The 17,953-nt window shown below is 36.1% G+C and overlaps 1 protein-coding gene across 4 annotated transcripts in view; it reads right to left on the bottom strand.

The window, feature by feature from the left end:
* Positions 1-17,953, bottom strand: part of fhod1 (formin homology 2 domain containing 1) — a 92,121-nt gene that overhangs the window by 38,538 nt on the left and 35,630 nt on the right. For all 4 annotated transcript variants that reach the window (XM_049471135.1, XM_049471133.1, XM_049471134.1 and 1 more), the window contains exons 4-10: positions 9,309-9,376; positions 5,362-5,467; positions 3,668-3,762; positions 2,407-2,518; positions 2,216-2,310; positions 1,072-1,215; positions 742-940 (exon numbers count right to left, since the gene is read on the bottom strand). In XM_049471135.1, the coding sequence (XP_049327092.1) occupies positions 742-940; positions 1,072-1,215; positions 2,216-2,310; positions 2,407-2,518; positions 3,668-3,762; positions 5,362-5,467; positions 9,309-9,376 (819 nt within the window). The remainder of the gene's footprint in view (positions 1-741; positions 941-1,071; positions 1,216-2,215; positions 2,311-2,406; positions 2,519-3,667; positions 3,763-5,361; positions 5,468-9,308; positions 9,377-17,953) is intronic.

Below are 17,953 nucleotides of genomic sequence, written 5' to 3'. Positions count from 1 at the left end.
GTTTATGAATAAGGGTTAATCTACTGTTCCAGTAAATAAATGAATTCCCAGTCAAAGTGTTTGTGTCCATAAACATGCTGCGTGACATGCTGCACTTTGCCAAGGGGAGTCGAAGGAATTCTGCACAACGCCAGTTCTTTATTCCTCTGGTTTGTTTAAAAACTGACTCAACTTCCTCCAATTGTTCTGAAATGTGAAGCATCTAGAAAAGGTGTTTCACACTGGAAAATAACCGGACCATGGTTCAGTAGATCTGGGCTAAGAACATCCCTTGTGGTCAGACCAAACTCTGTAATGTGGTTCACTGAAAAGTCTGAAAGCGCAGATCAAACTGGGTAGGTGTGAAAACAGCCTTATTATTAGATCTTCTTCAGGAAACAAAATTCAATTTCTATACAGAAATACGTATTTATCTTCTGAAGTTATTTTGGAAGCATATTGTAAAAAAAATCATAAAAAAAAAAAAAATAATAATAATGTGTAAAACATAACTTACTCGACTGTAATTATGTTTTAGTGTTTTCTGTAGAGTACTTTAACATATTTAAGAAAATACAACTCAAGTGTTTCATTACATAATGGAAGACTTAATGATATAAAACATTTAAATGGTAAAGCAAACTCCTCTGTGACTTTCACTAAACAATAACCAAAAATTACATTTCTGCAGGATTTTCACTATATCCACTTTAACAAGTAAAATAACCACAGAGGCATCAAGACAGCAGGTCAGGCACAAACCTGTAGTGGGACTGTGAGAGGAGACTGATGAAGATGAAGATGCAGGGAGAGAGGAAGAGAGTGGAACGTCTGGAAAGCTCTGTGCAGAAGCCCGTCGGCTTCTCCTGCCTTCCTGCTCACTGCTGGCCACTTTCCTGCGCTCCTTTCGGATGTGTGGACATGCTTCATCCATCTCTCCGTCCTCATACTTTAGAGCATTCTACACGATCAATAAAAACGTCAGTACTGAAGTAAAGGCAGTCATGTTTAAAGAGATAGTAAAAAAAAAAAAAAAAAACACAGTATACTGTGGATTAGAACAGAACAGACATGTCTGCAGGGCTTCTTCACCTCGTATATGGTAAACTGCTGCTTGAGGTCGGGGTCAATGCCTCGGCTGCTCATGTGTTTCTGCATGATGCGTTCCATTCCCTGCTGCTCAAGAGAGTCAGTCACATCATAGAACGAGTCCTGATCTGGCAGAGCCGCTAAAGTCTGAGAGAGAGAGAGAGAGAGAGAGAGAGATAGAAAGATAGAGAGAGAAAGAGAAAGCAAGAGAGAATTTCACAACCAATATTCTTCATTGCTAGGGCTGGATATTGCTTTAAAATTGTTGATATCGCTATGGTACCCTGAATGTAATACGGATACCCAACCAATAATATTTTTTCAATACCTTTTTCTACTGTAAAAGTTCAAAAAGCGATAATTATTCTAACACAAACAATTTATTTAGCAGCCAACATGACTAATCTCATTCTCATAATGTCACCATGAGAGGCTACCATACTTTTGGATCTTGTTGGAACAAACAATGAACATTTTTGTGGTGCAAACAAAGAACAACTTTTTGAGAAATATCAGCATTAGATTGGACAAATTTAATGATATTTATATTAGTGGTCTTCATAATTTAGAAATGAATTAAAATATTGATTCATTTTTTTTAAATGCTGATATTTCCCAGTCTTATAGTGAGGGGTGTGTGTAGTGTGACATTTTTTTACTGTATTAAAATATCTCAAGGTAGATAGAGAAAGAAAGATAGAGATAGGGGAATACTGCACAAGTGAGAGAGCAAGAACGAGCATGAGTTTTAGCACAGGGGCAGTGTGTGGACAGTTTAAATGATCCGCATTTTACGTGCACAATCTCTGCTTGTGTGCAACAGGGCACAGTCACGCTTTCCGAGTTTGGCATGTTTATGCGTGTTTTAATATAAAACAGGTTCCAATTTTTTTTTACCTTTACTCTGTAGTACAGAGACATCTTGGTCATTGCCTTTTTGGTATCGAATTTCCTTACCCACCCCTAATCATCGCAGGTTCACCCTGTTTACTTGATTATAGTGCCACTACCTGAAGTAATGAACAGGAACTTTAGTAAGTCAAATTTTAGGTCAAGTCATATGGAGATAAGAGCACATATATGTTTTAAAAAGTAAACCCATATTTGTCAGCATTTATGAGAACAGCATAGGTGGTGTTTATAGTACCTTGTTGATAAGGGTCATAGTGTAGACCAGGAGCTCTGTATCAGACCCATTCTTCTCCTCCAGCATATCAGTCAAGTATGACCAGGATTTCACACCTAAAACAGCACATCATAAGTGTGTTAGAATTTACACAACACACACACACACACACACACTTCCTCAGAGTGGTATTGTATAGATAAGCATGATACCTCGTTTAACATCCACCGTGTTGACAGCTTGTATGAGCAGGGGACCGTTAGACTCAGTGTATTCAACAAACACTATCAGCAGCTTCAGAGCCGTCTTCACGACCAGCCGAGACTGACAGAAGAGGGAGACGGAGATGAGGAACAGAGCTCTCTGCACTTACAGCATTTCAACACCAGAGAGCAGTATCACATTTACAAACAACAAGTGCAGTCATACTGACAATAATAGGAAAACTAGACTAGTCTAGGATTCATTATTGATTTCTCCATAACCATATCCCATATAGAACAGTATAAAGTCCTCCAAAGGTGTGAAAAGTGTCTACATGCATTACTTTGTAGGTAGAAATATGGATACAAGGATTTTAAATACTTTTGTAGAATTTGAAGTATGAGTTTAAGCTTTTTACTCTTTAAGCAAAAGTGTAAAACTACTTAAAGTATAAAATAAAAAATAAAAAAAGAGTAAAAAAAAAAGAAAAAAGCTTAGACCACACAACAGGGTCCTATAGTGCACTACACCCCCTCCTCAAAAAAAATCTAAATGCCATAATGAATACAAATGTTATATTAAAATGTTAATGTTGATAAATTGAGGATGAACTAGGTTCCCTGTTTCAGCTGCATATATGCCTGATTATTGTCATTCAGAGCATTTATTTGCAGAAAATGAGAAATGGCTGAAATAACAAAAACAATGCAGGGCTTTCAGAACTCAAATAATGCAAAAAAAAACAAGTTCATATTCATAAAGTTTTAAGTGTACAGAAATCAATATTTGGTGGAATAACTCTAGTTTTTAATTACAGTTTTCATGCATCTTGACATGTTCTCCTCCACCAGTCTTACACACTGCTTTTGGATAACTTTATTCCACTTCTGGTGCAAAAAATCAAGCAGTTTAGTTTGGTTTGATGGCTTGTGATCATCCATCTTCCTCTTGATTATATTCCAGAGGTTTTCAATTTAGTAAAATCAAAGAAAATCATTTTAAGTGGTCTCTTATTGTTTTTTTCCAGAGCTGTATGTCTGCTATGTTCTTGCTGGACTATGCTTACTACTTTTATTATTAGGTTTTAAAAGGTTTTATCAAGGACAACTATATTTTCCATGATATAGATCCTTAAATATTTAGTGTCTGGTGGTCCCTTCAGGCTCAAGAGCAGCGTATCCCTGTGCGCTCGTGTTATGTCGCAGTCAGTCGATAATTGGCCTGTGAGGTCATGTATGTCTGTGGTTGCGTAACACTGCGGTCACTCACCATGCTGCCAGTGAGGGTGTAGAGCCACTGCACCGTCTCGTTATGGTTTATCACTCCATTCATGCCATCCACAAACAACATGATTTGGCTGAGAGCTACAAAACACACAGAACAAAAGAGCATCAGAGCAAAGTCAGCAGACAAGTGGAGGGAGGAAGTTCCCGCGCAAGACGTTCAGTACAATGAAGCGCAGGACTTTTCCTGGCGGATATACGGATTCGCTTGTTGTTCCTGCAGAGGCCAGCATAAACTTCCTGCTCTGGGCCAGAGCTGCCGAAAATATTTAGTTTCCCATAAGTGTGGGAGTGTATTTAAAGATGAAAGCTGCACTGTACTGCAGGCTCAGAGGCCTACTGTAGGTGAAGGGTCAGACTAGAGCTGGGATATATGGCTAAAACAAAAATTACAATATATGATATTATGTGACAAAAACTTTAATAAAATAAGATGACACATAACTCACGCCTATTCCTTTTCAGAAATAAATTACACACAGATGGAAATCTGTGTAGCAGGTGCATATGGTGTCACTGCAATTTAATCTTGTATAAAAGAGTTTTTAATAAATTAATCATTTTTATATACTTTCTTGCCCTAGTTCAGACTCTTATTATGCTTGTTGGTTGCAATGGCTTGTTTTACCAGAACATAATGCAAATGTAGATATTCAGTACCAGTCAAAAGTTTGGACACACCATCTCATTCAACATTTTTCACAATAGCTTTACTTACGATAATATACAGCTTTGCAAAGAACTTAGATACCACTTAAATTTATGAGTTTCTTTTGAAATGGAAAACCTCTGGAATATAAACAAGAGTACGATGGATGATCACAAGCCATCAAACCAAGCTGAACTGCTTGAATTTTTGCACCAGAAGATGTACAAAGTTATCCAAAAGCAGCATGTAAGACTGGTGGAGGAGAACATGCCAAGATGCATAAAAAATGTTTAAAACCAGGGTTATTCCTCCATATATTGATTTTTTTTAACTCTTAAAACTTTATAAGTATAAACTTCTTTTCTTTGCATTATTTGAGGTCTGAAAGCTCTGCATCTTTTTAGTTATTTCAGCCATTTCTCATTTCCTGCAAACAAGTACTTTAAATAATAATATTTTGATTTGTAATTTGGGAGAAATGCTGTTTTTAGTTTATAGAATAAAACAACAATGTACTTTTTACTTAAACATATACCTATAAATAGCAAAATCAGAGAAACCGATTCAGAAATCATAGAGGTCTCTTATTTTTATTTGCAGATCTGTCCTTAAGGAATGTAAATGTGCTACTTAGAATAATCTAAAGTATAAAACATATTAGGGTTTGTTTAAGACTTTTTGGTTACTAAACAATTCCGCACGTGTTCCTGTATAACTTTATTATTGTTCTCAATATTAAATTTACAAATGTTATTATAAAAAGAAAGAAAACACAGAAAGAAAGAAAATGTTTGGTGTCCAAACATTTGACTGGTAGTGTATATAGCATTATATAGTATAGGGTAGTGTTGGGTCTGTTGTTAAAGTATCAGATTATTGATGACCGAGTTGCATTTCAATACTCCGCTTCGACAAGCTGCCACTGTTAGTGTGGAAAGGTTAAAAGCGGAGGCCTAACTCCATCTGTGTCCAACATAAATGGTAAATATAGTTGTTCTGATGTTAAGATTTTGATGGTGCGTTTCTCTCACCTCTTAGGATGTAGTTTTGGTAGTTGTGGTCCGCTTCTGCGCCCACTTTTATAAAACAAGTCAGGCCATCAGAGTTCACGAACTCTGGTACCAGGTCCTTATCATCCTGTAGAGCAGAAACAAAGAAATGTATCCATTTAATAATAATTTGTGATAAGAAGGTATATTTCCAATTTCGTTATACCAATTGTCCATCCAATCAGCTACATGACCAGGATTCGAACCAGCATGATACCAGCATCATATTACATATGATACATTTTCTTATTGCATTGACAATATGCTTTAAAAAGCATAATACGGACACCTTTGCTTAAAGAACACTGACTCCACTGTAAGTTTCATTACAGGCAGTGTAATTAGTGCTGTTTAGGTGAAAGGTTTTATTTGAAAAAATCCCAGTATTAAGCATGTATTTGTAAATTAGTGTTATAAGTATTTGTAAAGCAGTTTTTTTAAGAATATGCCACTTCTGATGCAATTTGTCTATGATAAAATATCATGCCTATACATATTTTTATTATTATAATATATGTATTGATTTTGATTTCTTATAGCACACAAATATATACACAAAGACAAATCAACAGACATATTCTTCATCCTTTAAACCCTATTCCAGCATGTATACATTTTCCAATTAACCTGAGCAGAGAAGGAAAAAAATGACATACATACATGTATGTATGTATGTATGTGTGTGTGTATGTATGTATGTATGTATGTGTGTATGTATATGTATGTATATGTATGTGTATGTATGTATGTATGTATGTGTATGTATATATATGTATGTGTATGTATATGTATATATGTATATGTATGTATATGTATGTATATATGTGTATTTATGTATGTATGTATGTATGTATATGTATATGTATGTATGTATGTATATGTATATGTATGTATGTATGTGTATATATGAATGAATGTATATGTATGTATGTCATTTTTGTTCCTTCTCTGCTTAGGTTAATTGGAAAATGAATACATGCTGGAACATGCATACATTACATACATATACAGACATACAGACCTAGACATACAGACATACATTACATACAGACATACAGCCGTTTAAAAATGTTTTAAAATATTGTGGTAGAAATATATCATATAGGCCAGATCTATTATAATGGCAATATAAACAGACTTTAAAGAATATTCACCCAAAATATATTGGGCATGGTCTGCAGCAGTGTTGTTATTCCCACTGAAACTGGATCAAACACACAGACTAAAGGCTCTACAGTCCGTCTCTGAAGTTACACTTTAACTTCTAATGCAATTACAGAGCAATCTGTGGCATGTGTGGTATTCGTGTACCCTCACCCTCTCGCGAGGAGGGCTATTCTTCATGTAATGGAAGTCTAAGGGCTAAGGTCACTTCCTGTGCCAGAGCTGCAGTGTCAGCACAGCAACACTAGGCAGTAAATGGAGCTGATGAACCGATATTTAGTGGGGAAAAACTGCGGTTTAGATCCTTGGATCAGTAACAGTTTGGAAGGGTGGGGGGTGTGGTTGTACAAGCACAAGCTGGTCCAGATGCTGATGTGCTAGAACTTGTGCCAGGGCAGCATTGCTTAGACATGGAAATTTATTCGCCCCACTGTGGAGACTTTAAAGTAGTGATTATTAGGGCTTTATGGTGGGTTTTGCCTTCATCGCAAATTTTATTATCTTGGCTTTTGGTGCAAAACCACCACGGCTAACGCATTCCGCTTTGTATGACGCTGCTGGACGATGAAGTTAAAGAGGTTCGCGAGAGTTCCAGCTCAATGCAGCACAATAGATTTTTTTTATATAATAGAACATTCAATAAACGTCTGTTTAGCAATGCTGAAAAATGATATATTCCTGGAATACAGTGTAACAATTCCACAGAGTAAGCCGAGCTGTGATTACACACAGAAGTAAGGGTGCTTATCAGTTGATCAGAGTCAGTCACCTCAATCACAAAATCAGCATTCCCACATAACTGTACTGCCCTAATCAAGAAAAAACAAAGTCCTGGCAGTGGCTTACAGCTCTGACTCACACAGGTTTCAACCAAAAGTTCAAGCAGTGGCAGGGAATGTGGTGAGAACAGCTGACTAGTCATAATAAACAAATGTATACCAGTAAAAAGAGTGACTACAATACAAGCAGTGGCATTTCTAAGCAATAAACAACCAAACCATAAAAAGGAAATTAGCCTACAGCAGTTATTAAACTCTTAAAAACAAGTTCTGGGAGCTCTGATTGGTCCAGTAGACTATGGTGCAGCCACGATGATCCGAGGACTGCCAGTTTGAAACCTGGGACATGCTTCTTGGCATCAGCAGCTGGAGTCAGGACCTAAACTGGGTACCCTTGACATAGCAGAGCCTCTTACATATATAAAATTTAACATGTAATTAAATATTTAACTTGTAAAAGTATAAAAAAAAATGGTCAAAAATTAAATTTGACTAAACTCTTAATATTAAAAAGTAGAGAGTAGAAAATTTCAACGTTAAGATTTCCTCCCAAATCAGAATGATTGATTGATTGAGTAGGTATTTAACGCTGCGCCGACACACTAGGGTCATTTTTACGGCGCCACTTAAGTCAATTCTTCAAACTGTGTATTATTTTATACAAAAATAATTATAAAAGATGTTTTATATTTAAAAAAGTCAAAAAAATTATAATTTTTCCAGGTGCTGCAGTTTTAAGCACATTTGGCATCTCACGTTCATTAAAAAACCTCAGTCTATCCGAGTGCAGTGGTTTGCAGTCCATTAAAATGGGTTTTAAGGTAAGTCTGTCTTTGCAAAGTTGACAGGTTGGAGCATCTTCTCTAGTCAGTAGATGTTGGTGCGTCAACTTGGAGTGTCCGATTCTACATTTTGTAAGGATGGTTTGGTGTAGACGACTGTCCATTCTAGTGTAGGTTTGTCCGACGTTGTCCTCTATGTCATGCAGTTTGTTAAATGTTTTACTGTCCCATTCAGTCTGCCATTTGTTTTTGAAGTATGTGAAGATCTGTGGATAGCTGTCTCTGGGTGGAATGGGTCGTGTGCTGATTCTGACTGCAGTGGATGTTCTGGCAATTCGATCCGCTCGTTCATTTCCTGGGATTCCAATATGGCTTGGGATCCAGCAGTAGACTACGTCAAATTCTTGATCTCGTAGTACTTTGTCCTTTCTCAGTATTTCAGTAACAATGGGATGGACTGTGTCAGGGTGTTCCAAGGCTTTAAGGCAGGATTTCCCAAATCAGAAAAAACTCCCAGATCAGACTTACAAGGTAAATGAAAAGCAGCATAAAATCCAGAATTCACTATGTTTCAAAACTGAAGATCAAAAACAATGCATATAGATATTTACAGTAATAATACAGTTCTGGAAAAAGGTGTTTTAAATTAATAATGTCATGAAATATTTGATCTCACTCTGTAGCAAAATGAAAAATTCTTTATTAAATTTAAAACACATCTTCAATGTATTAAGAAAAAAAATGCACAGATTTTTTTTTTTTTTCTAAGCAAAAAAAAAAAAAATCTGTTTGTAACTGAACTACTGACACCCTCCACCTTTTTTTTAACTTCTTCCACAATATATACTTAATTCGGTGCAAGGTTGAATGGGATTCTGTGTGTCTTCTGGACCATCTGTCCAGAAATGTAGTAACAGACCTTTATTTAAGCAGAATCAAGCTCTATTTTCATGTGTTCATTATTTCCTTGCCAATTCGATTGAGCAACATTCTCCACTTGACCTCCACTGCTGTTTAACTTTGTCTCTGAATAAAAGATGCACAAGTCTGCATAGTGCAAGTTCACACGGGGACACCAGTCCCCACTTTTTTCATTCCACATTCCATCCTGCTCTGACCTCGTATGATCTCGGGCTCATTTTCTCCCCCTGATCTTTCTACCTGGTGCCCTGGTATCATGTGTCCTTTTTTACTGTGTTCTCACCTGAAACAGCTGCTTTAAGGAGAAGAGGGAGCGGCGGAGTTCCGGCCCTTGGGAGTTATACAGCTTTTCTGCAAGAGAGGACAAAAAAAACAGGTTCTGATCATTAAACCATATTCAGTAAATACGTGTGTCATTTTACAACTGAATGCATTTTATTTCAGGAGCCGTTATCGCAGCACAGCATTCCACAAATAACTGAACTGGTGAATTGTGTCAGCCTCCATAAAAGAGTGATAAACATGTAATGAGGTCAGTGAAATCACCTGCAGGAGGAAAAAAGTGAGGGCAGTCATCTACTTAGGCCATTTAAGCTGTAAAGATGTTTATGGCCATACTTTAAACTTTACTGTTTGGGTGGCAGAGAGAAGAGCAGACTCGGTGACACAAGCAGGAAGCTCAGCTAGTATCACCACAGTAATTGTTTATGGACTGCGTAACCCACCCCAGTAGACCTACCTGTGAGGAGTATTAAATTTGCATGGTTAACTGGATCTCAATAAGTGAGCTGCTGTATCATATGTACTTAGAAAACCCTCAAGCGGTCATTTAGGGTCATAAGTTTAAACAATGCCAAAAGCAGGGAATAGCTAGAAACCAAATTACAGCAAAACAGAATGACAGAATGAAGGGATGCAACAATTAGTCTATATAATTATAATTTTCAACTACTAATTTCATTGACTAATGCAGAGCGGATGTATCAGATTCCAAGATATGTTTAATTGGAGCGAGAGAGAGAGAGAGAGAGAGAGAGAGAGAGTGCTCAGTCAGAAACTTCACTCCTTCGTTTCTTTGGTTTTACTATACCTCCCCCTTCTGAAGTCTCCATTGCTCCACCAGCCACTCGTGTTCAGAAAACATAGCCAGATCTTCTTTTAGAGGCTGTGCGTGTGACGTAAGTACGTAAAGACGTGCGACTTGGCCAGAAGAAGAACTCCCATTAAAAGCAACCCAACATCCCAAATCGGACAGTTTGTAAAGAGTTTGTTAAGTAAAGTGATACATGATAAATGGTAGGTTTAAGTTCATTTTTACACTATGTTTAAATAAATTAGGTCAAATAAAGCATTTATTATACATTTTTTATGCTTAGAGTTCCTTTCCAGAACTCTACCAAGGAGCACTTCAAAGAGAAACATCATAAAATGATACATTTATAGAAATATATAAATTTATAAATTCCTGTCACAGCTCGGGATCAAAATGATAAAAAAAAAACAATTATATAAAAAAACAAAAAAGACAGTAGACATAATTAGGGCTGTATATTGGCAGAAACCTGGCAATACAAAAGCACTAACAAAACAGGGGTATACATTGCAACCATTTTTTCCAGTAAACAAGGTGCTATACTGCATTTTTAAAAATCAAATTTTAAAACGTACAAAATGCCATAATATATGTGAAATCTGACTTAAAAAACGGTTTCATACTGTTATCCAGTGTTTAGGGTTTAAATATAACAGAAACTATATTCTATACTTCTGTGCCACCAATTTGTGCATGTAAAACTGTTAATTAAAATAATAATAATTACTTTCACTCCCTTAGAGATAACTAAAGTAATTTTTTTAAAATAATGTACATCAGTCAGAAAAAAAAAATCCACAGTGATAAACTGTGAAAATTGCAAAAGAATGTAAATATTTCCCATAAGCACTGCCAAGAGTACGAGTGTGTGTGTCTGTGTGCGTGTGTGTGTGTATACTCCTGATGGTCTTCAGGAAAAGTCATAAACAAGCTGAAATGTGACACCTCTTGTGGCCTCGAACTGTGCTTAAGTCTGCAAAATGTGGCCAAACTGGACTCTCGTGTTGAGCTGAGCTGATCAGGGATTAGCCAATCTCACCTGAAAGATCCTCAACAGGATCTGAAAGCTGATCCTGGACTCGCATGCACTTGATGCCTACAAGCTGTGACCTGAAACCTGTTATACTTTCTCACACAGACAGGATTAAACTTCCACTCCTTATTTTTTTACTGGAACTTTTCCTTCAGATGTGGAACAAGAAGCCAAGGAACATAGCTGAATTATACAACCGAGCCATCCTGTGCCTGTCCTAAAATAGCACTGCTAACATTTCCAATTCATCATCTCTTCCCACGCATTTACTACTGCCAGAAAGAATGGCCTTTTTTAGGTTGTTTTTTTGCGTTCTACATTCATCCTGGATATTTTTTATTAATTAAAAAATTAACTGCATTTAAAAACAAGATTAAAGAAGTTTGCATATTAATAATGGAGTACAGAGAAAGCTAAAGAGCAAACTTAAGTTATCTGTTATCTATGATTTGCTATGGCCAACGTTTGAATTTACTCACAAGATATCACCTCAAAACATATTCAGATGTGAGTTTTCCCAATGTAACACTTAATGATACATTTAAACCGTGCTGTCCCATGACTTTTGGTATCTCATATTAAAACTTCAAGTATACCTGAATACTAATTCCAATACTCAAATGGTCAACAGGTACATCCATAAATATTCATATTCTATAGGTATAGACATCTCTGGGGAAAAAAAAAATAAGAGACCACTTAAAAAATTGAGTTTCTTTTTCATTTTATCAAATTGAAAACCTAATATAATATAATTAAGCTGAACTGCTTGAATCCTTGCACCAGGAGTGGCATAACGTTATCTAAAAAGCAGTGTTTAAGACTGGTGGAGGAGAACATGATGCCAAGATGCATGAAAACGATGATTAAAAATCAGGGTTATTCCACCAAATATTGATTTCTGAACTTTAAAACTTTATGAATATGAACTTTACATTATTTGAGGTCTAAAAGCTCTGCATCTTTTTTGTTATTTCAGCCAGTTCTCATTTTCTGCAAAACAGTACTTTAAATGACAGTATTTTTATTTGGAATTTGGGAGAAATGTCCGTAGTTTATAGAGTAAAACAACAATGTTCATTTTACTAAAACATATACCTATAAATAGCAAGAGGCTGTTTTCCAGTCTCTGATTTAACATAACCAAGCATGGTCCCATGACAAATTAAAAGAAATTTGTGAAATTAATACATGTAGTCAAACAAATGTTGTTAATAAATTAAAAAAAAAAATAAAAGATAACGATTAGATGACAATGCATCAACATTTTTTGAATATGTTGATTATTCATTGCAGCCCTACTGCAGTTTACACAGACTAGACACATAAGGTTCCACAGTGGATCATGTCATGACATGTCCAATGAAACACTGTAATTAACTGGAATAAACCACAAAGAAAGTGTGTGTTTTTGCAGTAATTATGACACAGATGCACACACACAATCAGATGGTAAATTCACACAACAGACACCCAACATTACACACACTGCCATCTACTGCTTCATAGCTCCCATTCATTCCTACATATAAACACATTCCCATGCCTAAACATTCCTTTTCACTCTTAATAAAGCATCTCCAAGCATTTCCTTTGGAAAATATGCAACACTAACTGTACAACAAATATACATTTAATAGTACACTTTAAAAGATCAGGAACACCCAGTCCCAGCTAATGGCCCGTGAGAGTAATATACATTCTTGGTGACTGGACTCCTGCACTGCGCCCAATGCTTTTAGTCACCGTGTGCTTTTTTTTTTTTTTTTTTAAGGAAACACACATTTCTTGTGGAAAACATTTGTCCTGTTTTGGTGATCTGCTTTGACAACCAACAACCGGTGGCCGGTTACAATAGGCATTTGATGTCATTACTGCCACACAGACAGAAAAGAAAAATGTAAGAAATGATTCGCAACTGCTTTTTCATTATCAAAATAAGACAAATTAGATGAGAAGAACTTTATTAAGTATTGCCAAAATCATGTCAAGCTGAGTTTTCTGCTAGCAAATCAGACAGCAGCCAATCAAACTCACTACATTAATGTGGAAGTTATCATGACTTCCAAATTAATGTAGTGCGTTTGATTGGCTGCTGGCTAAAGCTAATTTTGCTAATAAGTCAGTCATAATGTCATAAGACTTAACTGAGGGTGTTTTCACACATGTAACTAATTTCTATGGACCGAATTAGTTAATCTGTTCGTTGGAGTTTTCTCACCTTGGTTTGGTTTTACACAAAGAAAACAGGAAGCATAACAAAATGCATCAAAACAAACAAATGAGAGACTCTGCATAGCCTGCCTCCTGGCACCGGCTGCTAAAACAGTGTTTTTTAATATGCTTCTTGTGCACTTTTTAAGTGATTAATCATATTTTAAGTTTTTTTAAAATGTCCGGGCTCTCCGGATTTTAGCAAGGAGGTGTGGAGCTACTTTGAGCTGTGGAAAAGTCGATTTAACAGGGCAAATTATGCCCCGTCTCACCCAGTCTGAAGGGTGTTTAGACAAACTGTTAAAATTTCTGGATCTCAGAACGCTGTGGGAGTGCGGAGGTGTGCTCTTCATCAAAGGTAAATACTTTTTATCATGTTTTACTACAACAAAAGTCCATTTTACACAAGAGTTCTCCTTAAACTCCTTTAACCCTTATTAAGTCGTGGCCATGCCTTAACGATCTCGTTCCCAAGCGTTATTAATCTTAATCCCACACAAAAGTATCTTGTTCTCACACCTTAATTAATTAATTCCCATGCCTTAGGATCTCGTTCCCAAACCTTATTTAAGGTGTGGTCACACATTTAAGTGTTACGTAAAATTGTAATAGAGAATCGCTCCTACATTTCAAGAATATCAAATTTAGGCCTGTCACGATAAGATTTTTTTTAGTGGACGATATATTGTCCCAGAGATTATTGCGATACACTGTATATCTTTGTTATTTTAAGACTATTAAATGTCACTGACATAATGATAACAAAATAGCATTAAAAAAAAGATATTATACACATTTTTTGAAGACAACCAAATTTTAATTAATCATTTATTATAATTAGTTTGGGAATTCTTATTTCTTTACCTACTTTAGTCCACACTGTGTGTATGTTATGGAGTCACAGTTACTGAAGCATAACTGGCTAAAATACTGTTCATTGTTATATATGTTAACAAACAAACAAACACAGTAGACGATATCACGATTATCAAAAATGATTGAGGTCATGTTTATTTATTGTACGATAAATCGATATTGCAATTATTGTGACAGGCCTGATCTAAATGCTTGTGTCAGAGAGCCATTCTGCCTGTTCATGAAGGAAGTAAGGCAGTGTCTGGAAGCTAAAGCTTGTCTACTGGACAATGATGTGTCACCACACAGGGCTGTTGGACACTGATAAAGCCATCTGCACACAAAAGGGCAAAACACCAAAACCACATTCACACACAAAAGCCTGGGTGGTCATCTGCCTGGCCAATCAAGATCCTAGGGTCAAGGAAACACACAAACACATGCATACACACATACACAGCAGAGCTCTCAGCAGGAATAAACAAAACAGACAAGCCAGCTTATCAACTCTGTCCCAATATTGAGGAATATTCTGTGTTGTGGTGCTGACTGTGGTGCTTTCCTTCACAACAAAACAGACAAGTTAGGAATACATGTTTTGTCTCAATGTAAGTATGGAAAGTATGATTTCAGACAGGAAACCACTTTTGTTCTTCCTTAATGCCAATCGCTCATAAGGACATGACTAACGCTCTGCATCTGTAAAAGGACTGCCCTTCCTTTATAAGAACCATTGCACCTCGATTGCAACAGCTGGTCATGACTGAAGAACGAAACTGGAAATGGAACAGGATATCTCTGCAGACCATATATACGTAATTCCACGCTCTTCACCAGAGAATGAGAGCTTTTTTATGTGGTTAAGGTAGGCCTACCATGATAACAAATATACAGATGTGAAGTATAGTGTATGAAGGACTGCAAAAAAAAACTGTAGTGCCTCTGTTTAAATACATGGAAATTAACACAGCAGGCAATATAATGGAGTGTAGAAAAATTTATTGACATGTTCTTTCATTGTATGAACAGTATAAAGTGTTAATTTTATTGTGAGAGACCTAATATTTGTCAATATAATATAAGTCAATAAGTCAATAATGTAATTATTGTGACTCTCTTCAGAAGCTCATCCAAACAAAAACAGTGCTTTTAACTGGAACTGCAACTAATGATAATGATTTGATAGTCGACTAATCTGCCGATTATTTTTTCATTTAGTCGATTAGTCAACGATTATTTCTGCCATCACTAAAAACGATAGAAACAGCAGAACATGAGATTTAAATGCCATATAAATATCTGAATATTATTTAAACAAGGAACGTGCTAATATTTAGTGATTAAATATGTAAGATGCTGTGTTTGGGCACTTCTGGCGACACAAACTAAGTTGATTGTAAACTGTGTGAGCAAACCATTTACCAATCTCTTATTGTGCTTTAGTCCCTAGCACTTTGTATAATGCGGTACTGTTACAAATTAATGATTAGTCGACAATGAAAACAGATGAGGAATTGGGGTGGCATTGAGCAGAAGATGGCTGACTGCTAGCTAGACCTAAATGGGTTTTGGGCTGCAAGTAGGGTTGCAACGATAAGTCGATATAATCGTCAATACCGATTTTTTAAGTTAGTCGACTACAAATTGAAATAATCGACATTGACAATTATATCGACTAATCATTGCAGCCCTACTTGTAACTTCATATTCCGTCAATAAACACCAACTAGTGCTTATCCTTTAACCAATACAAGTACTGGTAGTACTACAGCTTGTGTTAAGCACTGGGATTTTCCATTGAAGAACCCTGAAGAAAAAGTCCTTCTTCTAAAATGCCCAACATTCCAACCATCCATCAACACTGTAATCATCCTCATTCTCTACTCCACATTCTAAACCTGTGGCCTTCATTAGGGCATTTACCCAAGGCCCACTCAGTTCTAGCTAGTAGTCCACCATCTTCAGCTCAATGCCACCCAAAGTCCTCATCTGGTTTCTGCCCCCACTACTTAAAAAGAGAAAGGAATGAACAGAGAAAACTAAAAAGAAGGGCAGCATGTTAAAGAATTTTGCATGGCATGAAATATTTGCCCATAAAAGATGCGTTTATGGCGCTCTCTGACGCACTGGGTACAATATGAGAAGGCCAAGCCTGGAGACAACGAGGACAACAAACCACAAACATTAACAGCCATATTAAAGACAGAAGCACTTTCCACTCAAATACATAAATAGACACACGGTCACATGGAAGATGCACTCACTGTTTCATCAGGCTCTAAACAACTACACTGGAGGGCCTGGGGATCCAAAATGAGCTTATGTAAAAGGCTTCAATAGCCTCTGACTCATTTTGAATGCAAATGCAAAACAACTCTTAATATATACTATTTAATCACAATCAACAGCAATCGATTTATCAATAAACACACTTAACACAAATGTAATGCATATATTTATCCACTTCTTTTCACATTCATTCTAATCTATGGTTCCATCCACCTGCTAGGCTGCTGCTATTACTGTGGTATTTCATGTAGTATACTAGGTGGTTGCTAGGGTTTCCCAGATAGTTGCCAGTAGCATCAGTTTACTACATTGATTCTACATTGTTACAATGTGACTGCAACTTCAGGCAGTTGCTATGGTGCTGTTTAGTGGTTGCTAGGCAGTTGCTAGGCATGTATCTGTGGTACCCCATATGTATGGAGCCAAATGAGGGACAAAAGTTGTCAATAAAAAAAAAAAAAAAAAAAACCTTGCACTTTGGGAAAAAAAGAAAAGTGAATCAAATATTTTTCCAGCTTATTAATAATTTTGATTCAATTCTGAAATAGATTTAAACAATTTTTGTTTTGTTTTTTTCCCTTTCTTGTGTATTTTGATATTTGATCTATTATATTTATCAGCTGCAGAATTTATGTTTTTAGAATGAGGTTATTTTTTCACAGTTTCATTTTTTTTTTCAGTGTTCAAATCTTTTTTTTTTATCAGTTTCAGATCTTGGTTTTCAGATTTTAGACTTTTGGCCCTGATGATACTATGGCCCTATGCAAGATCAGGGATAAAAGTCTGAAACCTATAAAACCAAGATCTGAAACTGAATTTTTTTTTAAACTCAAATCTCAAATATCAAAATACACAAGAAAGTGAAAATTAAAAAAAAAAAATGTTTAAAACTATTCCCGAATTGAATCAAGATTATTCATAAGCTGAAAAAAACATTTAATACACTTATATTTATTTAGAATATATTTTTGTATTTTTCAAAGTGCAAGGATAATACTTTTATTATAATATACATTTTTTGTTTTCAAATTGACCAAACTTTTGTCCCTAATTTGGCTCCATAAATATGCTTTGTATGATTGGGACATGTGCAGTGTGACATAAAAAGTGATTATAACACCACTGCGAAAATTATACCACAGATTTATTGTCTGTAAAGTGAAAACCAGGAGACTATCAACTATGTCTCAACAGAAAAGTACAAAAATAACATTAAAACAGCCCAGGTGAGGGAGTTCATCCTGTCCTGAAAAAGGCTCTTGGCATAGGAAAGCATAGAAGCTGATCAACAGCTTAGCCAATCACATTTAATACGCATCACACTTTTACTAAAAGAGTTGAACCTAGGGAGATTCCTTCCTAACTCAGGCAATTACATGCATTACTCAAGATTTGCACTTGTTCTTTAAGAAGTTGGACCCAAATGACCCAAATTCACTTCTCT

The sequence above is a fragment of the Astyanax mexicanus genome, chromosome 23 (genome assembly GCF_023375975.1).
Source record: "Astyanax mexicanus isolate ESR-SI-001 chromosome 23, AstMex3_surface, whole genome shotgun sequence".
NCBI classification, from domain to species: Eukaryota; Metazoa; Chordata; class Actinopteri; order Characiformes; family Acestrorhamphidae; genus Astyanax; species Astyanax mexicanus.
This window is presented reverse-complemented; position numbering and strand designations above follow the sequence as displayed.